Source organism: Lycorma delicatula, chromosome 7, assembly GCF_047948215.1.
Source record: "Lycorma delicatula isolate Av1 chromosome 7, ASM4794821v1, whole genome shotgun sequence".
Classification (NCBI taxonomy): Eukaryota; Metazoa; Arthropoda; class Insecta; order Hemiptera; family Fulgoridae; genus Lycorma; species Lycorma delicatula.
The window spans coordinates 20,081,262-20,105,339 of record NC_134461.1 but is presented as its reverse complement, the minus strand read 5'-3'; the positions used below and the strand labels follow the sequence as shown (position 1 = coordinate 20,105,339).

Below are 24,078 nucleotides of genomic sequence, written 5' to 3'. Positions count from 1 at the left end.
AAAAAAATTTCAGTGTATATCCAGTAATAGATGAAGCTATGAAATAATGAGGAGGCTAGTAAAAGAGAGGTGATCTGCTACTATGTGAATCTACTCTTTGATTTTTCTCTGTAAACATGTTTAATAAGCATTTTTATTTATCAATTTAATTACCAGGTAACTTTAAAAACTTCCTGAGTTTAAAAACTATATTCTCCAAAAAAAATTGTACATTATATTTATTCAAAGTAGTTTTTTTTGGGTAGCTACACAGTTTTTGGAACATTTATATAAATTTTGGAAGTATTCATGGAACACATTCTTTGAAACCTTCAGCTGTTTTATTGCATTAGTGATGTCATCAATAAAATCCTTTTATAACTTTCCATCCAGCGTTGATTTAAAGTAAGGAAACAGCTAAGATTCAGACTGTATCAAGACAGGAAAGTTTGTTGGATGCTCCAGAGGTGTTACATTGTGTTGTACAAATTACTTCTTTACCAGCACAGGTAAATGAGCTGGTAGTATTTTTCTGATTTTTTTCTTTTACAATGTCTACATTTTTAGATCATTGTGAAAAATATTGTGGTAACTTCCCAATAATAAATTATAGAACATGTAAATACAATTATATTTAATATATTTTGCGTCTAAAATGAATAATGAATTGTAATAACTCATCTTCTTTTAAGTGATAATGTATATTAATTTTTCCATTCTTTGCAACACTGCTTGAAAAAATTTATTAAAACTCTCCTTCAGTATCTTGAACAGTGGTGATTCTCTTGTTTTATTTTTTTAAACATAAGTGCTTAAAAATTAATTATTTATAAAAATACTTGACCACCATTCTTGAGCAGAATGAAGAATTCATTTTGACACAGTGTTGTCACATTGTTTTAGTTGAATTTCTCTACATTTGCTAATTAACTGCATATTCAACTTTTTTATGTTATAATAATGTATTTAACCCACCAGGCCGGGTCTAGTGGTTAATTTGTCATCGCAAATCAGTTGTTTAATAGCTGATTTTCAAAGTCAAAGGTTCTGAGGTTCAAATCCTAGTAAAAGTTAGTTGCTTTTATATGGATTTGAATACTAGATAGTAGATGATACTGGTGTACTTTGGTGGTTGGATTCAATTAATCATACGTCTTAACAGTGGTCATCATGATCTGTACAAGACTACATCTCATTTACATATAATGATCATCCTCATCTCATTGATCTGTACTCATTGGGTGTTACTAGTTGAATAGATTGTAATGTACACATTAGGAAAATAAAAGTATAGTGTATTCAACTGAAGAACATCAATTTCTATTTTAAACTTACATAAATCGATGTGGTATTTTGTTGGTCATTAATTTTGGGTGACTGACCCACAGCTTGTTTAATAAAATGTTAATCTAGTGATTAAATTATCACTAGATATTTATTTAAGTTACTTTAAAATTCCTTCCAAAAAAAAAAGCCTAAAAAAATTTCTAAAATTACACCTATGGAGTTGATTGTACTTTCTGGAAGATATTGTATGGTGGATGTTTATCTAATTTCCATGTATGCACTGCTTTCATACACTTGTATACTTTCTAGAGGCTTACTGGGCTGAGATTACCAAACCCACCGGGTTGGTCTAGTGGTGAACGCGTCTTCCCAAATCAACTGATTTGGAAGCCGAGAGTTCCAGCGTTCAAGTCCCAGTAAAGCCAGTTATTTTTACACGGATTTGAATACTAGATCGTGGATACCGGTGTTCTTTGGTGGTTGGGTTTCAATTAACCACACATCTCAGGAATGGTCGAACTGAGAATGTACAAGACTACACTTCATTTACACTCATTACATATCATCCTCATTCATCCTCTGAAGAATTATCTAAACGGTAGTTACCGGAGGCTAAACAGGAAAAGAAAGGGCTGAGATTACCAACATTAAATAAATGTATAGAAACGTGTGCATTATATTATTATTTCTGCCTGTTGAACCTTCAATAATCTCCAAAATGGGCTCTTGATTCTCAGAATTTGTGTTGGAAAACTTAAAATTTTGATCAGTTTGTTTTTATTTATTGTAAACTTTTTATAATTTTTGAATTAGAAAATGTTATTATAAAGATGAATTTTTATTTTACTGGCAGGAGGAAAGAAATCCTTTAGAATGGAAAACTTCTATGATTAAATTATTAGCACTAATTAACTGCCAATAGCATGCCCTTTCTGAAACATCAGTTAATTGCCTACAGGGAATAATCATAATTTGACTTTGGGTATTGATATTTTATGCTCTTATGTATCCCAAACAGGAGCATTTTTATAAGTAAGGTCTTAATAAAAATAACTAAAGAAGAAATGTTTGTATTGTTTCTCTAACTTCTTTAGTTTCCTTTAAAAATATTCAAGTTAATGATCTCATATATCTAACTTCATTGTTTTCTAACCTCTATGTTGTTAACTATTGAGAAGAAAGGATTCAGAATTTAGGCAAAGTGATCAAGGATTCTTTGTGAAATTGCTGCAATTCTTCGGACTGTTTGACATTAAGCATAATGGTTCAAAAAGATAATCCTTTTAGATAAAATTGAGTTTTTTTATTTTAAATAGCATGTATAAATTTTCTTAAGTTTTATAGTATTTACACAGCCACAATATTTACACAAGATCAAGAAATGTGAAAAATAAAATCCCATTCAAGTCCCACAATGTTGATCAACTTTTTTCTGGTTGAACATTCTTATTTAAACATCTTTATTCTCAGGAATGTTGAACTGCATTGTAATCGGTATTTACATCGAAAATGAAATGCTCTCATTGCATTGACTGCTGCTTGGATATGGTTATGTTGTAACAGCAATAAAATATGATTACCCAGATCTGATCTCTTATGATTCAATAAAACAGTTTATCTTCTTCATGTAGTGCTGTAAAGATATTTGGTATGAAATTTAATATTTTTAAGTTAGTGCCTCAGTTAATTCTGGCAAAAAAAGTTGTTTAAACCAGCTTATCATTCATAATGTCATAAATTAATGATTGTAACATATTATGAAGTTGGAAAGTAACTGTAAAACTGTCAAGCAGAGATTTACATAAATTATTTGTTAAATATTTTCATTAAATCATCTTTTGTTATTGCACATTGTAACTCCTATGTTCAGCATGAATACATCCTCTCAAAAAAGACTTTGTCGTCTAGCTTTACTATCACTCATAAATTTTACCCATAAATCTTACAAATTTGCCTGGAATTTCTCCAGTTTTTCTTTGCAGTCAGAGAGGTTATTTTTTAGCATGCAACTAAATAAATTTTGTTGATCAAAAACCGACAAAATTACAATTTTACCTCTAGCAGCCAGCTATTGATGTTAAAATTGTATAATGCATCTTTCCTTCTTGATCACAATAAATTGGTGGTACATTTACAATAAACTTTAAAATTTTTACATTTTACAGGATGTGTTACTCCTTGAGATGTTCAGTCATTATGAAACTATCAGATCATAAACTTATATTAAAAAAATTAGATTTTTATTAAAAATTTCATTAACATTTTTTTTTTTAATTAGAAATTCTTGTTAAAAAAATTAAGAAGTTAGGCTATCTATTTTTTAATTAATCTGGTTTTTGTGGGAAAGACAGTCATACAGCTTCCATCTGTTTCTTACTATTCCATAAACATCTGATGAGAATCTGCCCCAACTGCTTTGTGTAATTTTGTTTTTTTAATGTCTCCATTTTATATTTGGATACATTGCAATTGTTTCAAGCACTTTATGTTGTCAGATTACATTGAAATGTTATTTAAGATGTACTTTACTAACAGAAAACAAATCAGCATGTATTTTTATACTAACATTATGCATTTAATAATTTAATATATATTGGTTTTTTTTTTTTTGCTGCATGCTTGATATTTTTCCTTGTTCCTAAATTATTTTGTTGCTTTAACTGAATGTATGATTGAATTTCTGTTTCATTTTATTTCTTGTTCTATATTTATGAATGGATTTTGTGTAATTCTATTTGTCTTGCAATGTAAGTGGTATATGGTGGATTTTTAATATTTCATTGTGCAAATTATGTATGAAAATGCTTCTGCTTTAATTTTCTTTGCTTATGAACATGTTAAATTGTTTAGACTTGTTTTATTTTAAAATTATTTTTTATGTTAAATTATATTTCTCGTGACTATTTTGTATTGAATATTTACATTAATAAAACAGTCTTTTGTGGGTGTTCTGTTTTTTTAAAACAGTAAAAAAAGAACGAATAGTTTTTTCTACTTGAAAATGAATAAGTTAGAATAAACATTGATGACGAGATATAAGATTAGACACTCTCCAAAGTATAGTCTCCTCTTCATTGCACACCTCACAAGGCTGTGCAATGTGTATTATTTCTTTTCAGAAAGCATTCCCGTTCATTATTATTGCTTCATCTTACCTACATGTTTCCATTTGCCAACACTGTGAATGTTGGTAAAAAACTATGAAGCGGATAAAAATCTGCGCCATTAAGTTGACAACATTGCTGTGAGCTGACTAGCTTTTTTTTAGTTGCAGGTGGTAATGATGGTATACATTCACGGAGCCATTTATTCTCACTGAAAATGTAAACATTATGACCTCAGAAAAAAATAGGTAGCAATAAGAAGTAACTCTTTCTTGAGACTTATTGCATTATGCGCCTAAGATCTACCTTATTGTTCTCACACTAATTGTTGTTCAAAAGAACTTTATTTGTAATTCTTACTAATTTTATTAATAAATGCAGTCTTTATCTACCCCCTTTTGCTGCTATAAAAAAATTAGAGAACCAGGCCTCAGTCTTCCCCTCCACTTCCCCTACTCTATTAAGCCAGTATCTTCAGTTCCATCTAGACATTTTCTTTTTTGTTTTTCCAGTATTCAGTAGATCCAGCTATCAGAAGTGTACTAATGTTTTGTAATGCACACTCTTTATACACTCTTTATATTATCTTATCTCGTCATCAGAAGAAAGAAGGAAAGGTCATTCATTAATTTACATAAAGATTTATGTTTAAGTAAACTGCTGGATAGATTTTGTTTAAAAATTCTGATTAAAACCGAGGTACATCTAAAAGAGAAATAGTTATTAATTATTAAAATCTTTACAAGACTTTGAAAAAAATATGAAGAGAACTTTTATATTGAGCACTAATTATTTCACATTTAGATACCAATTATTTTATTGTAATAAATGAAGTACACCCCCAAAAGAAAAAGTTATAAGCAATTATTATTCAAAATTACAAATAACTTATTTCAAATTCAAATTAAATGGAAGTACAGTATCCATGTAATTTGAAAATTGGTTATCTATAATCTTTATTAATGTTTAAGTAGCCTTTTCTTGTAAAAAGTTACCTTTTTTGTTTAATACAGCACATAAAAACTGTGTTTCATAGTTTCAGAATAATGTAAATTATGTTCAGAATTTAAAGAGATAACCAGATATTTTTTTAAGTTGTTTTGTATGATATAGGCCTGTTGAGAAATATTGATAAGAGCTTGAAATAAGTGTGCTCTAATTAAACAGTACAACCCTGTGTATTTGTAACTTGAAATCCAGTTTATCTGAAATAATAAGTATTATTGTTTAGCTGTATTAATTATTGATTTGAAATTAATTTTAAACGTATAAAACACCTTAAGATTACTTTAGCTATTGAATGTAATGTCGTGTTAGAAAAAAAGAAAGAAAAAGATATAAAAAAAAGAAATAGAAAAGAAGATTTAAGCCTACGATTAAATTACTTCATTTGAAATTTTGTGTCACTAGCATTTAAGTTAAATGAAAACACCCATTTTTATTAGATCAGCTGCAGATGAGAGTCTAAAATCGGTGCTGCTATTATTCTTCCAGTTTTCTCCTAATACAGATTGTCATTTTGTTATATGCTGTTTAGATTCTACACAAATGTATAAAAATATGTACGTTATTCATTTTATTAACCGACTTAAAAAAAGAGGTTATATATTCAACCTGTATTTCTTTTTATGTTTGTTCTTGCATAAACAAAGTTTCCTATTAATCTGATTGAAATAAAAATTATTTAAATCGATGCAGCTGCTTTTCACGATGTTACTATCATGTTTTACACAATATATGTAGCACCGTTAATAAAATGATCAAATATTGTTTTAAACCGTTCAGACCCAATATGCATTTTATATAATAAGCATCAGCATCAGTAGGGACAGTGGGAATCTTATAATTATATATACGTGCATCATATTACGTGGTGTTGATGTAAGTTCCATTTTAAAAAAAATTAATTATACTATATGTTTTGTAAGTAAATAATTGTTAATTCTTGTTTCATTTGTTCTTCCCGTTTAGCTGTGATATTGTATGTTAAGGACCTACCTCTGTAGATTCTTAATTTTTTTCTATGACCATTTATGAGCAAATCTGAAAATTTTGAGTCCTGTATCTACTTAACTGAATATCTACATAAAAAAAAGGAAGAATTAAAGTTAAAAATATGGATACTTATAATTTGTTTCGTGAAAGTGTGCAGCAAAGCAAAATGTAACAGTATGATAATTCTAATTAATTTAATTTAGCGCAATTCATCTGAGAAAAAAAACATTTCTCTTTATTTTTAACATAAAAATGAAGTAAAAATAACTTGTAATACAAAAATTAGAAAATTGTGATAAAATTATATATTTATCTTAAAAATAAAAGATTTTATTTAAGAAAATACGTTACAGCTACATTAAATATCAAGTAAAACAGAAAAAGATGTTTATTTTATCTATACTGATAAAATGCTGTTCTGTTGAACTATTGTCATTGTTTACCATATATTATCTTCAATAATATTTTCACATATACCGTCTGCTTCTCGTGCCTTCTTTCGTATTTAATTACATGTTGAATACAATTTTTCCAAGCATTTGCATTTACTCAATTAACGCCTTTTATCAGTAGATTTTCTACATCGCGTAAGTTAAATGTTGTGTTATTATTCCCAATTTTTTTTAATTATTCCCAGCCTTTGACTTCTGCTCATATCGATTCTATCTGTTTAAAATTGCAGTGGTATGGAGGAGATGCAACACGACACGATTTTTTAACCTTGTTATTTCATCTACTTAATAATAAATATAGTTTTAACTGATTTTTTTAATCTTATAAGTAAATTCTACTTTTAATATGTCTTTGGTGTACGCAATTTTCTTCAATTTTAACCGTTCGGCAATTTCCGATTTTCGAGTCGAAGCGTTTGGAATTTTTTCATTTTTCAGATAAGGGTGTGGCGCATTATCCATTAGTATGACAGATCCTTCAGCCTCAGTTCTGACATCCTTTTTAAACCGCTTCATAAAATTGTCACTATTTATTTCATCGTAATACTCTAGGTAAGATCATCTGGATTCAAATATCCTTAAACCATCGTTCAAAAACCCCTTTTCAATCCTACATGTATAGCTAATAATCATTTTTTATTTTCCAGCCTGGGTTTTCACTTCAGTTGACAAAGCTTTCATAAAAGCTCTTTTGCGCTCTTTATTTTTTTTCCAACCGTACTTTTTATCCTTGCATGTCCCGCATTAAACTAAGTTTCATCTAGGTAATAAATTGGGTTACCCTCTTCACGAAATCGCTTAATTTCTCTTAAATATTCCCTATGCCATGAAATAATATCTTTGCGTTCTATGTGTAATATCTTTGTTTTCTATGTGGAGAAAAATTAAGCAGTTCAGAATCTATATTCGTTGCCTTTAATTTTTTGTTCGAGTTAGGAAGCTCGTTATTGAAATAAAACAAATTTTTTCAGATAGTGGTTTTAGTAAATTCGTCCAACTTTTCAACTGTTTTCACACGATTTTAATTTTTTTACGGCTAAAATGTTTACTATTGGTTTTGTGTTTATTTATTATATTAAAAATTGTTCTTTCGTTAACGTCTGTTGCACCACTTGCTTTCCGAGCAATGTCTCTGACTCCATTTTCAGGGTTATTTTGTGTTATGTTTATTTATACATTACTGATTTTTTTTTTTGGAGCTGCTTCAGGATATTCCCAGTTTATGTTTCACAACGGAATCACTCGCTTGTTAAAACTGATTGGCACAAAAACACAGCGTAAAAAAAATTAATGAAATAAAACCGTTATAAAAATGAATTATAAAACTGTATTGTAACATATATGGAGTAACACAATACACAAACTGTCATATTTTGTTTCTGAACTGAATAATGGTGTGAAGCATTAAAATGATGTTACCGTTATTAAACGTCAACAGACTCAACAAGGCTTATCATTGGCAAGCCACGCCACCAGACAAGTGATGGCTTACAGTACATTATTATAACCTCTTCTGCCGCCAGTCCATTTAATCACTGATTAATAGCATTTTTAAGTTCATCGTCACCCGTGAATTGCTTACCGCTCAAAAATTCGTTCGATTTCCAAACAAACGATAATCAGTAGGAGCTAAGTCCGGACCGTATGGTGGGTGATCGCAAATTTCCCTTCCAAATGTTCTCAGTAAATCACGATCGAACCGTAACTTGTGGACGTGCAGTATTGTGCAGCAGGAAGACGCCGTTGATCAGCCGCAAACATCGCCGATTTTGAATGGTGCGCCGTAACTTACGTAGAGTTTCGCAGTAGGCTTTTGCATTTACAGTCGTTCAACGCGGCATGAAATCATTCGGCAGTATGCCAGACCGATCCCAGTAGACTGTGGCTATCAGTTTGCGTCCAAATGGCTGTGGCTTGACCTTTGTTGGTCTGGTTGGTGATTGAGGATGACGCCATTCACTTGACTGCCGTTTTCTGTCTGACGTGTAATACGAAATCCACGTTTCACCGTCGGTTACAATGGAATTAAGGAACTCGTTACCTTTTTTTGTGTAATGCATCAAAAATTCCAAAGCAGATCTCATTCGGATTTTTTTGTGACTTTCCGTTAAGACGTGCGGCACCCGACGTGCACAAACCTTTCTGAAGCCTGAATAGTCATGAACCGTCTGATCGATAACAGCTCTTGAAACATCAGGAAAAAATGGCCGAGACGGAAATCGTTGGGCGACGATCTTTTCCGATTTCATCATCGACGCGTTTCAACAAGTCTTCGGTGATTATCGAGGGCCTCCCCGAGCGTTCTTCATCATGCGCATTAATTATGTTATTTCTAAACATTTTACACCATTGTCGGACGTTTCTTTCATTCATTACATTATAACCGTACATATCAACCAACCGCCTATGAATTTCAGCCGGCTTATCGTTTTGATGGTTTTAAAAACGTATGACCACATATTTCACAGTCGTCGGCAGCATCGATTTTCCTATCCATTTTATAACGTAACAACTCACACGAAATCAAAGATACTACAACGCGACAACAATGCAGTGTGTACATTTCTAGCGTGGCCATGCACATTACACAGGTCCGCCAAACTTAAGCAGAAAAATTTCCCAGTGGTCTTTACTTATCCCTCATATATCTGCTACACCATTTCATGATGCAAGGATTAGTATAACATTAATGAAAAAAAAAATAAAAACAAAAATAGCAATGGCTGAGGAAACATTTCATAGAAAGAATAAGAACAATAGAAGCTTGATCAGAATGGTTGAGAGGAGGAAATCTAATTGGCTGAGCTGTTTCATTAAAGGAGAAGGATAGATTAAAACAGTGCTAGAAGAATCAGTAAAAAGTTCAAAAAAGAGAGGCCATAAAAAGATTAAAAGTTATTGTCAAAAAGAAATTAGAGCTATTAGGAATTTCAAATGACTTGTAACAGAGAAGAATAGAGATAGAGATGGTGCAAGAGAGACCTGCTTCAGGAAAAAATCATTTGACCAACCTACCTACAGTTCAAAAAATAAAAAGATTTTATAATAAGAGATTTAAATTTTATTTAGTGGTCTTTAGGAAAAATACTGAGTCTAAAGTTTCTTTATGTAATCCTAAGGAGAAAACCGTGCTAACTTTTAACAGCTTAAATTGTCAGGAAATGGAAGAATGATGTTCATTCAGACATTTAGTATAGTGAGAGCTCTTTCCTTTAAATGTAAGTTAAATGTTAGTGTAGAAAATTCATTATTAAACAGGTTTCAGCTTAACAAGTAGATATTTTGCAGTAGTCTTATGCTTTTTTTTTTTTTTTGGTGTCTTCTCAAATCAACCAAATGTGTCAAAGGAACATGGGCTTTTAAAAATTCCCAATGCAATTTTTAGCAGTTAAAATTTTAAGATTTTCTCATAAATGCTTATTTTAAGTGGATGTACTTTTTTTAAGTTATTCTTCATATTGAGTTACCACCACTTGACTTGGGTTGGATAAGAATAAAATTGAGATTAAAAACAATATTCAGAATTATAAAGAAACTCTGTGCGCTGTTTTACCTTGCAATATTTAAACACGTTTCACAATTTATTTTCTAATTTTTTTGTTAAGGCTGAAATTTCATTTCACTTTTTAGAAATCAGTTTATCCCAGTGGAACGCATAAACAGGGTTGTATTGTTAATATTGAAATCATATACAGTAAATTGAATTCTTTAATACTGTTAAGAATTCACAATTTTTTTTTAATTTTATGATAAATTACAATTTTTTTCATTAAATTTTAACTATTAAGAAAAAAAAAATTTGTGTTTTGAAATCTTAACGGTTATTATTCGTGTAAATGAATGTATGTTTCCTACACACATGTTTATTTTAAACACTCACAAATTTTTATTATTTTTTTATTCAGGAATCCGAGTAGTGGATCAGGGCTTAGTGAAACAGGATCTCTTGATCGAGGTAAAGCAGCTTTAGAAAGGCGAAAAAAAGCTGCTGAGGAAGGTTGTAGTGTGGCTGGCCGTGTTGAAATTACCAGGGTGAATCCGGATTCTTTAATAGATCAGATAATTCGAGCTACTAATTTGGAACAGACCGATGACCTTGTGGAAAGTACGTTATTTCATTATGATTACATATTTTTATTCTTGATCTATTCTGTAATTTGTATTTCTTTTATTAATTGTTATGGTTTTAATAATAGTTTAAAACTAAATTACCTGTATAATTGACAGTCATTTCTAGTATAATAATAAAACTGTAGTTTTGTAGGATGGTATATTTCTTAGTGTTTTGTATTCAGCATGTCCAAAAAATTCTAGAACAGTTAAATAATTTTCAATTTTTTGATTAGGATTTCACCTCCTTCCCTTCACCTAGTATTTTTCAAGACAAGATATGTCTGTTAAAGAAAATAGACCGCTTTACTGCTGTGAATATATTCCAGTTATTTGGATTGTATTTTTCATATACTAGGCTAACAAATTAAAAATAAACATGTTTGTTTATAATGAATGTAAAAGTTTTACATTTACCTCACTTAAGCCTGTGAGATGATAAATTGGACTTTTATTAATTGTTCAGTCTTTTGTCTAGTATGGGGCAGAAAAATATTGATTTAAAATGTGTTGCATATAATATGTAGCCAATAGTAGTAATGTATTTAAAAGAGTGAATGCAAAAGGTTTCTTGCCGTGCAAGATGTGAGTGAAGGCAAGAAGAAGGAAATAAAATGATAATTTAAAAAATCAGAATTGGAAGGTTGAATATTTGACCGGTTTCTGTATTGTATAGGGGGAAATAGCAACCTCTCATTTCTTTCGTTAAATGAGACCTTTAAAAAATGTACTTCTTAGTTGGTGTTTACATTTAAAATTACATAGTTGAATCTAAAAAACGGTCATAAAGGGAAAAAGAGAATTTACCTGTTATGTGAAAGTTATTTTTATAATGTCAGTAAACATCCATAAAATAAAAATTTTCTGTATTTGATTTAAAGATTATTTAACAGTTTTAGGTTGTTTCGGTACACTAATATTTTCCTGGTCAATATATTTTGCATTTTATAACTGAAATAATTTAGCTGTTTATATAGATAGTTGTGTCTGTCAAATTTGTTCGATTGTTTTGTATATTATAATAAAATTTATAAATAAAAATAATTAAGTAATTAAATAAGACTTTAAATAAAGTATCAAGGATTGCTGCTTGATTAGCAAGCAAACAGAATAAAGACAGAGCCAAAAAAACAGATATGTAACCATATCAAAAAGGTTGCAACTTGGATTTTTATGATTACTTCTTTCATTAGAAGTATGAAAGGTAACATTTTGCTGACTAATATTCATGTGCAGTGCAATTAACTACTGGATATTTTTTATTATTCATGCAGTAATTATATAGTCCTCAACTTCTAATTATATAATTAATTGGATAGCCATCCTGATTAGCCTTTTCACCTAGATACATGTTCTACCACGATCCCATTTTCAATTAAAGTTCATACCGTACAATACTACTAACATTTTCTGTAGTTTGCATCCTTTAATGCAATTCTAACTTTTTTCTAACTCTGAAAGCAGTAGCTCTTGACAATCTAATTGGAGAAGATAACTTTCTAAGAAATTTTTGGATGAATGTGTTAAATACCCTTCACGTCCTCAAGCATTTCTGTGATTAATAGTAATGATAGCTTGGTCCCTTTTTATTTTATTTTGTAACTCGATCCCACAAACATAGTAAACCCAAAGAAATGGATATTGAAATGATGCTAGCACTTAAGTTATTTCAACTGTTAACCTTGAGGACACTTTTATCATCTCCCAAATTTAAACTATACACTCTCATTATAAGGATCTCCTTTTTGAGAAATCTGTTACTTTTGACAAAGGCCGATTATCCTAGATGTATTTATAGGTTGTAATTTTTATTTATGTTTTTATTTCTCTATTTAGATTCTGGTCTTCAGTTGTTTATTGCAAAAGATGGTACGACAGCATTGGGAACACCTGAAGTAAAAAGTCAAATATCAACAGGTGGTTTTAAACAAGTTGTTATGGAAGACAGGTAACATTGGCTGCATTCAACGGCTCATAAACGATCCAGTGTTTCCAGTCTTCCAGATTGAATTGAATTTTATATACAATATAAAGCTCAGTTAAGTGATTAGAAGATATGTGTAATGTATACATCACATATACAATATCATTTTTTTGATTGTATTATCTAAAGAAAACATTTAAACAAAAATAATGAAGTCTTAACAGGAAATACATCTTTTTTATAGATAAAGAAAATAGTGACTATTATTTTCTTCAATTTGTGTTTTTTTTTTAAAAATAAAACATGTAATTATACACAAGTCTGTATATGGAAAAGTGTATTTATAATATTTATTTATTTGTTATAATATATGTTTCTATGCAGTTATAACTATATTTGTTATATTTTTGACCAAACGCTTGTAATATATTTAATAATGTTAAATATTTATTTAAAAAGAAAATTTGTATAATTAAATATACTACTTCAATTAGCATAGATATATTTATATCAAGACAGATGATATGTCAGTTTTTTTATTCTGTTTTTTTTTTTTTTTTTTATGAATCTGCAGCAGTTTATGTAATAATGTTACAAATAAGCAGGAATAGCGTTCTACTCTAATGTGATACAGAATTAAAATTTTCACTATTTCAAATTATAATAAATATATTAAAAATTTGTGTCCATAATTTGCAAAAAGAATAAATAAAAGCAATTTTTCTAATTAAAGTTATTTTAGAAGAACCAAGAGAATATTCCACTAATCTTTTTCTTAAACCTTTATCAGTCATCTTTATTTGGGGTATGAATTTTTTATATACAGTGTAAAGCTGAATTGAGTGATTAAAAAATTTGTGCATCATCACATGCGAGTTGCTCGTACATATGTTATCTGTAATCACCATCCTTCATAACTTTTATTTTTTGCAGAAAGTGGTTTTTATGATTAAAGTTAGAAAATTCATAAAGAACAAAGGTATTTTTTAAAAAATAAAGTGCATTAGATCTCTTATTCGTTCTGTATTATAAAAAAAAAAAAAAAAAAAATATGTTAAAGTTAAGACTCGTATGATTTTGATTTTTTTTTCAAATTATACCCAGTTTTCAAATTGTACATCCTGGTAGAAATTTTTATGTTACCTTTTTGTAGTTAAAAATCAAATCAAAGAAAATGATTTTTAAATAAATTTGTAAATGCTTTGAAGTTTAGGTACATTTTACCTATTTTTTTAATGTGCTAAAATTGTTTAAAATTTGTCTTATTTTGATTCAGTTTTATTTACAAAAGCTAGTCTAAATAAATTTCTATCTGGGATGATATTTAAGTTATTTTAAATATCTCCCTGCAAATAAAATAAGCCCTTTATCATAGAATTAGGGTATATTAATCCTTGTTCTGTTCTTTATTTTTAAGTATACTTTTCGTTATAGATTTTTCTGCTTAATTTTTTTTACACGTTCTATTACCAGTTGCTGTAGCTATTAGTTACAAGCACGGTTTGAGTCATTTGCCAATTTTTTTTGTCACTTTTAAATCTTACGGGACAATAACCAGCTGCTAAAACATTTTCATGTTTTGTTTTCTGGGTCTGTTCTTATTTGTGCAGAACTTTTCCATGAATAATTTATACAGAATTCATACATAAATTAATGTGTGTTTGCATACATAAAATGTTGTATAATTTATCTAATCCTTGATCAATCTGCTATATAAAGTCTAAACAACATTAAGAGTTGAACTATATGTAATATTCATGTAAAATTCATTTTTATTTTTTTACTCAAATTCTGAAAGTCATTCACGTTTACTTTGTATGATATGAAGTCAGAATCATACAGATATAAGGGAGGAAGATCTGTTCTGAAAATGACTGAACTTTATTTTTTAATCTTTATTAATTGTAAAGAATATTGGTCCTTGTCCCCTTCAAAGTACTCCCCGTTTTTATTCACACACTTTTCCCAGCGGTGTTTCCACTTGGTGAAGCAGTCCTGGATAGCTTCATTTGAAATGGCCTTTAAGGTCTGTGATTAATTTGCTTTAATGTCAAATTTTGAACCAGAAATCTACTACATAATGAGTTATCAGTTTAATTTTTGATCAATTCACTACTGAAATCAGTTTAAGAATTTCTAGGTATTGTTTATAAGCTGATAAATTTTACTAGACAATCATAGAATACAGCACTTGTGATTATAAAAAATGGTAAAATCTGTAAGTAGCTAGAAGATTTTTAAACTTGCTTCTTCGATCAGATGTAAAGAAATTTTAATACATTACTTTTTTTGTAGTGGTAATTTTTCATTTTGTTACATTAATACTTAAGGACGTTTGGGTATTTGCTAGAAACATGTAAAAAATATATATATCTATTACAGTTTTCTAATTATGAGTAACTACACTTTATTTATGCTTTATCAGTCATCTATTTGTCTGTTAATATATTTTAAAATTTTCTATATTTTGTAAGAAATTTTTTTATGAATACAAAAAAAGAATTATTTTTTCAAATTCATTTTTTCTATTCCACCTTTATAGCAAAGATTACATCTTGTATGAAATGGAAGTATAAATAAAGTAATGTATCATACTTCAATAGTGAAATTAAGGAAGATTATAAATTAATATTTTCTATAAATTACTGAAATTAAATAGAATAAACTCCTGATTATTCAGGGTTGACTGTTGTCAACCCTAAGTTTGTGGCTTATCTGGGCTTGATATATTTTTTTTTTGTCTTCAGTCATTTGACTGCTTTGATGCAGCTTTCCAAGATTGCCTATCTAGTAACAATCGTTTCATTTCAGTATAAACTATACAGCCTACATCCCTAACACAATTTGTTTTATACATCCCAAACATTGCCTGCCTGGCCAATTTTTCCTATCTACCTATCCCTCCAATATCAAAGCGACTATTCCAGGATGCCTTAATATGTGGCCTATCTTCTTTTAACTATATTTTTCCAAATCATTCTTTCTTCATCAGTTTGTTACAATACCTCTTCATTTGTTACTTTATCCACCCATCTGACTTTCAATTCTTCTATAGCACCATATTTCAAAAGCCTCTAATCTTTTCTTCTCAGGTGCTCTGATTGTCTTAAGTTTCACTTCCATATAAAGCTATGCTCCAAATATATACTTTCAAAAATGTTTTCCTGACGTTTAAATTAATTTTTGATATAAGCAAATTATATTTTTGACTAAAAGCTCGTTTCGCCTGTGCTATTCGGCATTTTATATTGCTTCTGCTTCATCCATATTTAGTAATTCTACTTCCCAAATAACAAAGTTCTTTTATCTCCATAATCTTTTCTATTCCTATTTTTATATTCAGTGGTCCATCTTCATTATTTCTACTACATTTCATTACTTTCGTTTGGTTCTTGTTTATTTCCTTGTGGTAATTCTTGGCGTATGACTTCATCCATGCAATTCATTGTTTCTTCTAAATCTTTTTTACTGCCAGGTAGAGTTACTATATCATCAGCAATCTTTATATTTTCACCATGCATTGTTACTCCAGATTTAGATTGTTCTTTAACATCCTTGCTGGAGTCCCTTTTTTATTACAGCTTCTTTTTTGTATGTTCCTCAATTATTACTGTTGCAGTTTGGTTCCTGTACATGTTAGCAATTGTTCTCCTTTCTCTATACTTAAATCTTAAATTTTTTAAAATGCTGAACATCTTATTCCAGTTTACGTTATCAAATGCCATGTATGTTGGTTTGTTTTACTTTAATCTTCCTTCTACTATTAATCTGAGTGTTGAATTTGTTTCCCTTGTCCCTATACATTTCCTGAAACCAAATTGGTCTTCTAACACTTCTTACACTCTCCTCTCAATTCTTCTGTACAGGATACTAATTAAGATTTTTGATGTGTGAATAGTTGAAGCTAATTGTTCTGTATTCTTCACATTTTTCTGTTCCTGCTTTCTTTGGTATCATGACAAATAACACACTTTTTGAAGTCTGATGGAACTTCCCCTTTTTCATAAATATTACACACCAGATAATCTATCGCTTCTAACCTGCACTGCACAGTAATTCTGCAGTTCTATCTCAGGAGCCTTTCTGCCGTTCAAATCTTTTATTAATGCTCTATTAAATTAAGATCTCAGTATGGTATCTCCCTTTTCATCCTCTTCAACTACCTGTTTAACACCAGTTTCTAATTCATTTCCTCTGTATAACTCTTCAATATATCCCACTCACCTATTGACCTTTTCTTTTGTATTAAAATTGGTTTACCATTTTTATTTAATACATTATTAGATTTTAATTTATGTACCACAAAATTCTCCTTAACTTTCCTGTATGCTCTGTTTATTTTATTAATGATCATTTCTCTTTCTACTTCTGAACACTTTTCTTTAATTCCCTCTTCTTTTGCTAATTTGCACTTTCTATTTATAGTATTTCGTAACTGTTGATAGTTACTTTTACCTTCTTCATCACTAGCATTCTTATACTTTCTATGTTCATCCATCAGCTGCAATATATCCTCCGACATCCAAGGTTTTCTACCAGTTCCCTTTGTTCTGTCTAAGATCGTTTCTGCTATTATAAGAATTACCTTTTAAACATTCTCCCTTTCTTCTATGTTTTCTACCTTATTGTTTTACTCAGACCTCTTGCGATGTCCTCCTTAAAAATCTTCTTTACCTCCTCTTTCTCAAGCTTTTCTAAATTCCATCAATTCATAACACCTCTTCTTCAGGTTTTTAAACCCCCAATCTACATTTCATTGTCACTAAATTATTGTCACTATCAATGTCTGCTTTAAAATATTCTTTGCAATCGATGAGTTGATTTCTAAATCTTTGTTTAACCATGATATAATCTACCTGGTATCTTGCAGTGTCACCAGGCTTTTTCCATATGTATTTTCTTCTATTATGATTTTGGGTGTTGCCAACTAGGTGTTGGCAGTTACTAAATTATACTTCATGCAAAACTCTGTAAGTCGGTCCCCTCTTTCATTCCTTTTGCCCAGCCCGTATTCACCCACTATATTTCCTTCCTTGCCTTTTCCAATGCTTGCATTCCAATCTCCAACTATTATTAAATTTTCATCTCTTAATATGTGTTTAATTGCTTCATCAATTTCTTCGTATACACCTCATCAATTTCTACCTCATCATCATGGGCACTTGTAGACGTATAGGTGTTAACAGTCATTGTCAAATTAAGTTTTGACTTTATCTTTATTACAATGATTCTGTCTCTTAAGCTTTTGAAATACTCTACTCTCTTCCCTGTCTTCTTTTTCACTATGATACTTGCTTCTGCCTGCCCTTTGTTTGATGCTAAATTAATTATCCTAAAATCAGTTGACCAAAAGTTATTTTCCTCTTCCCACCGAAACTTGCTAATTCCTACTATAAAATTGGTCCATCAGTTTAATCTGCATTAAACTGTCCATTTCCTGTTTAAATTTTCTAACCTACCAACCCTTTTTAGACTTCTAACATTCCATACTCCGACTTGTAGAATGTTATTTTTTAATTTTCTAATGATTCCTTTCTTAATAGTTCCCACCTGGAGAAAAGGGAACTAGTTTACCTCCAGAATATTTTACCAAGGGAGGTGTAACTCTGCATGAAAATGCAGAGAGCTACATCTTCTTGTGGAAAAAAACAGCTGTAATTTTCCATTGCTTTCACCTGCACAGTCCTCAGAGGATTGAGTCATGTTGATCTGGCCTTTTAAGTCATCCTGACCTACACCCTTAATAACTACTGAAAGAGCTCCTGCCCTCTTTCAGGTATCATTCCTTAGTCTGGCTCTCAACAGATACCTCTCCAATATGGTTGCACCTTTGGTTCAGCTACTCTGTATCACTGAGCACTTGAGCCCTCTTTCCATTGGCAAGGTGTCATAATTTATTGAGGGAGAATTAAAAATAAATTTTAATAGATACCTAAGTATGCTATACAATAATATTCTATGCTAAAAATGTTACAAATATATGTTATTAATAAAGAAAAGGGAAAATATTTCATATTATATTAGAAAGTAGACCAATGTAATGTATGTTTTATTATTATACTATAAAAATATAAAATCTTGAGTACTAAAAATTCAAAATTATGTTAGTTAAAGTACATTTACTTTTAAACAACACTCCTGTCATCTAATTTAATGTAATTAGTTACAGCCTAATGTTTTAGTTATAAAACTATTTATAATGTAAATATTATAAATTAACATGTATTTACTGACACACATGAATGGTTGGATATACATCCATTTAGCAAAAGAGTTAATATGTTATATTAAACAATTAGAATTTGTAAACTCAAATTTGTTAAAGAAACAACTAAAAAGAAAAATCTGTAATCATTTATCAAAATATTTTTACTATTTATAATAAAAATTTAAACCTGTCGCATAGTAAAAAAAGTTTACAAATTATAATATTGATAAGTATGATATGCAGTCAATTAATGAACCTCTTTCAAATAAAGTTATAGAGCTTTATTTAATGCAGATTTAGTTTTGGGTGAAGAATAAGTTGATGAATGGTTTGATGGTGGTGAACCTGGTTATGAATTTCTAAATGGCCAAGATTAGGCCAGAAAAAAGAGACTGCTTGGAGACCCACAAATGAAAGAATCTGATTTAAAGAAACAAAATATATTTATCAATTATTTTAAGCAAGCTTAATTTTAATGTAATTCTCTTGTCAAAATTTTATTTTTAAACAAATGTTCGTTACCTAATTTTTAAAATATTAATAATGTTTTCAATTTATTTGTTGTTAATGAAAAGTTTAAATTTCAGTATTTTTAACGAATTGGGTTTATCTATTATATGATAAGATTACTTATTTTTCTTTATATATTTACATGTTAGGTAAATTTTGTGGGATTTTGTGTTATCAATGAACCCTACCTCAACACATTACTGTAGTTAATAGAAATTGTTTTGTAAAACTGCCTACTTAGTAATCAATTGGTTTTTAAAAACAATATATTTAAGTAGTTTAATGTATCAGAACCAACTGAGGAGACTACAAAAGAACTTCTAGTCATATCTGCAAGCGTTGTTGAGAAGAGCCAATCTAAATCAGGTAAGTGTATGAAATCTTGTGCATATGAAATGTTCAGAGGAAAAGGGGGTTTAGCCACATTCAGTTTTATGGGAAAACTAGTTTTCTTGTAAAACTGCTCTAGGTTAACAAATTTATTATTTAATACTTCTTTAATGGTAATTTGTTTCTATAATATGTTTTATAATGACAGCTACTTCACATAAATGTAAATAAAACAGAAAAAAATTGAAATAAAGCTATTTTTTGATGATGCGTGGACTCTTTAGTATATTAAGTAGACTAATCCCTTTTTTCCTGTACAAGGTTTAACAATTCATTTTATCTATTTATTATGACTGAACTGGTTTCTCCTATAATGAATGAATTGAAAAATCCTTATTGCTTTTAAGATTGTCATGATGAAATTAAACAAAAATTATAAAAATGGTGGAAAGCCTTTTTTCTCAGGATTTTTTTATATATTATGTTAATTATCCATAAGATTCTTCTTCTTTCTAGTATACATCCAAGGAGAAATTATTTTGATAGTTCCTAATTATGAAACTGGAAGTATTCTTTTTCTCTAATGTTTCTGTTTTCCTTCTGGACCTTCATTCAAAATTCAATAGTTTTTATAACAGAGAAAAAATGTTTAGTGCATTTAATTTGTGGAATTCAGGAGCCACTGAAAATTTTTTATATGAAAATGTCATCCACGCTGTGAATCAAATTAAGATCACACCTTCACCACATTAACCAACAAAGATTTACTGTATCTCAGTAGGTAACAATTTAAATAATGTAGTAAAAATGCTGATTAGTGTATCTTTTACCATACAAAACAATAAAAAATATTTTTTGCTTTATTTTACTGAAAAATGTGGTTTAAAAAGCAATTTTACTTGGTAATTACAAATAATACGTACATGGTTATTAGAAAAAAATTTTATACTTATCAGTTTTTATAATTTAATGAAAAAAATTATTTATTTATAAATTTAATTCACATTTTTTTTGATTAACAAATTTATTAGAAAAAGGTCTTTTATAATTCCTTTTGAAAACCATACTATTTGTTTACAATGCAAATTAAAATTAAATGCATGTTGTAATAAATTTAATTCAGTATCACTTTAGAGACATTTTGTATAAAGTGAGATTCAAACAGGTGGGAAAAATTCTTGTCACTATATTGCTGAACAGGCCAGCCACTTTAAAGGAGTTTCACTTGTTTTTTTTTTTAATAATTATTGAATAATCTTTTTTTAATAATTACATGTGAGTTGAACTGTAAACTATAATTAATTAAAATAATAATAATAATTTTATAATGTGAAGAACATTTAGAGAAAATTAATTGTGTATTAATGTTCACATATAAATGTTTTAAGCTTTATTTTATAATGTTTTAGTTATGTATGATCTTCCGAATTGAACTTTTATGCTTCCAAAATATGTGCTTCTTATTTTTAAGTAAATTCATAAGGACATAATTAAAAATCATTAATCCAAAATTAATATTAATGTGCTCTTTTAAGCTTATTTGTGTTTTTCTAACCATTAAATTTAATTTTAATTCACTTAAACTTAAAAATTTGTATTGCTGAAATTCGAATAAGTATTACATAGTATTTATTTTTTTATAATACCATTAAAGTGTATTTTAATGATTTTTTTAAGCTATTGATTTTTTAAGCTTTAAACAAAAATACACTTCATCATATTCTGCAGTATGTTTACTGTTTGATAAAATAATTATAAAATTGTTTCATTATACAGTGTGAGGCATGGGAAGTTACCTATTTTGAAGTTGGCAGCATTAGATATCTAAGAGGAATTGAGGTAGGTTTGTTTACTACTTAATTTGAATAGATTTCTATTAAGAGTACGACTGCAAAGTCCTGCTTGTTAAAAAGAAGAGATATATATGTACATTAAGTTTATCAAAATTGCAATATACATACTTAATTTAGAATTTACTTTTCATTTGTACAAAATAAAAATTTATAAATTAAACTGTTTTACATTTTTGTCAAAATTGTAGATAATTTTTATTAATTGTCAGTGTCTGCTGATGGATTTCAGCAGTGTAACTTTGTTAATAGCTGGTTTCAATAACATGATACTAATCTTTTGGGTAAAGGATAGTAGTTCTGTATGAAATCACACAGCAATTACAGAAATGTTTAGTGATTTTCTTAGTTTTTTCATTATGTTATACCTGTAAGATCCCTAAATTTTGTAATTTGCTGTCTTTCTTTTGTGGATATATTTTTTTTAAGGGTGAATTGGAGGCTAGCTTTGTCCAATGGCCACCACTCCAGCCAGTAGGCTTATACAATTACCAAACTTTCCAGTTTGGTGAAATCCTTGAATCAAGTCCCCTACCAGGTATGCCAAGGATGCATTATCAATAATTACAATCAAGGTTTTGTCATCCTCAACAATGATGGGACATTTTATAGTCATAACTACACACATATTACCAGTAGTGGATCATACAAAAGGATGAGTGTGAGGAAAAGGGTAGGCGATGAGAAAGGATTTCTACCCATTGGAGTAGTTTAGTGGTTTGCCCAGTACCCGTGGTATTATCTTAAAGGAAATATGTAAACACAGTACCAAATAATGAAATTAAAGATACCACACCAGAAGTGATCCAAAAAGTAAAAAAAATCTTTGTTTTTTTTTTTTTTTTTATTACAATAGTGTATAGAAGGAAATTACGGAACATTGAGATCAATATATTGAAAACAAATTGAATATACAATATCATAATCCAACACAAACTATTTTATGTTATTAAAGTAAGTGTTTTGAGCTTTAAAAAATAAAGTTATTTTATTTTTAATGTAGGTACTTTCCAAGCCTCACCCAGAACATACTTATTCATATACATATATTTTTATGTGTGTTCATTTATAATTACAATCTATTTATCTTGCCAAATTAATTATTATTGTACAATAAAAAAAAGGCCAAATTAAAAGTTTTTAAATTACTTTTTAATTTCTGTTGAAATTGCATGTCATTAATTTTTTCTGTAGTATTTTTATATTGAGATAAAAACATAACATGATATATTTGATAAGACTGTTTTAAAGTGGAGTTTAATTAATTAATTAATTGTTTGTATCTGTTTGAAGTTGTATTAGAATATTGTCCAGTCATTTAACTAATAATTATGCAGAATATAATTACAAAATGTATTAAATGAATTTTTGTAAGAATGTTGATATAAAAGCAGCTTAAGCAAATCAGTGTTTCTAGTACGTAAAATATATACGTACTTATATACATACTTGAGGTATGTTTTTTAATTCTACAAAAAATTTATGTGTTAAAAAGAATATTGTTAAAAAAAACTGAAGTGGTAAGCATTTTTTGTAGAGTGAGCTAAATTGAAAAGTATATATATAACTTAGGTTAATATTTTTTCTCTTTACACCTTTTCTTTCTTTCTTTCTTTTTCCTGTGTAGCCTCCGGTAACTACCGTTTAGATAATTCTTCAGAGGATGAATGAGGATGATATGTATGAGTGTAAATGAAGTGTAGTCTTGTACATTCTCAGTTCGACCATTCCTGAGATGTGTGGTTAATTGAAACCCAACCACCAAAGAACACCGGTATCCACGATCTAGTATTCAAATCCATGTAAAAATTCTCTTTACACCTGCTTTTCTTGGTTTATGTGGTAGAGGTTTGACAGGAGTTTTACAACACGCCCGTCTTGAGCCAACTTAATGGTAGTTGCCAGCAGCATATGATACAAATAAACAATCATATCCAATTTACTAGTACTGTACAGTTTATCTTGATTTTTCAAAATATGTTTATTAACTGGGTTAAACCTGCTGCGGCTATATTTCCATAATGCAGCAAAAAGATTTATTTAAATGAGAAAAGAAGTACATAAGATGGTAATTCAAAATCATCATTATTACAAAGTTTAATTTTATGAAATGGAAAGATATTGCTTTATATCGTAGCTAACTCTTCATATATGGATACTTTATACTTCAAATAAAAAGAACTATCCACATTAATGACTTTATTATTAAATAAGTATTATGAAAAACATCATTATTAATCCCTTTCATTCATCTTGCTTGAGAGCTAAATTGCACATCGTATCTATTTACTAAATATTGACCAAAGTTAAATACTAAACATTAAAGAAC

General features: G+C 29.0%; 1 protein-coding gene across 9 annotated transcripts in view; it reads left to right on the top strand.

Moving 5' to 3' along the window:
• The window catches only part of LOC142328124 (EEIG family member 2), a 528,939-nt gene extending 506,098 nt beyond the window's left edge, over positions 1-22,841 (top strand). For 2 of the 9 annotated variants that reach the window (XM_075371651.1, XM_075371647.1), the window contains 2 exons: positions 10,723-10,922; positions 12,764-22,841. In XM_075371651.1, the coding sequence (XP_075227766.1) occupies positions 10,723-10,922; positions 12,764-12,879 (316 nt within the window). In that variant the 3' untranslated portion in view covers positions 12,880-22,841. The remainder of the gene's footprint in view (positions 1-10,722; positions 10,923-12,763) is intronic. The other 7 variants (XM_075371653.1, XM_075371649.1, XM_075371652.1 and 4 more) reach the window with 4 other exon arrangements.
• Positions 22,842-24,078: the final 1,237 nt, after the last annotated feature.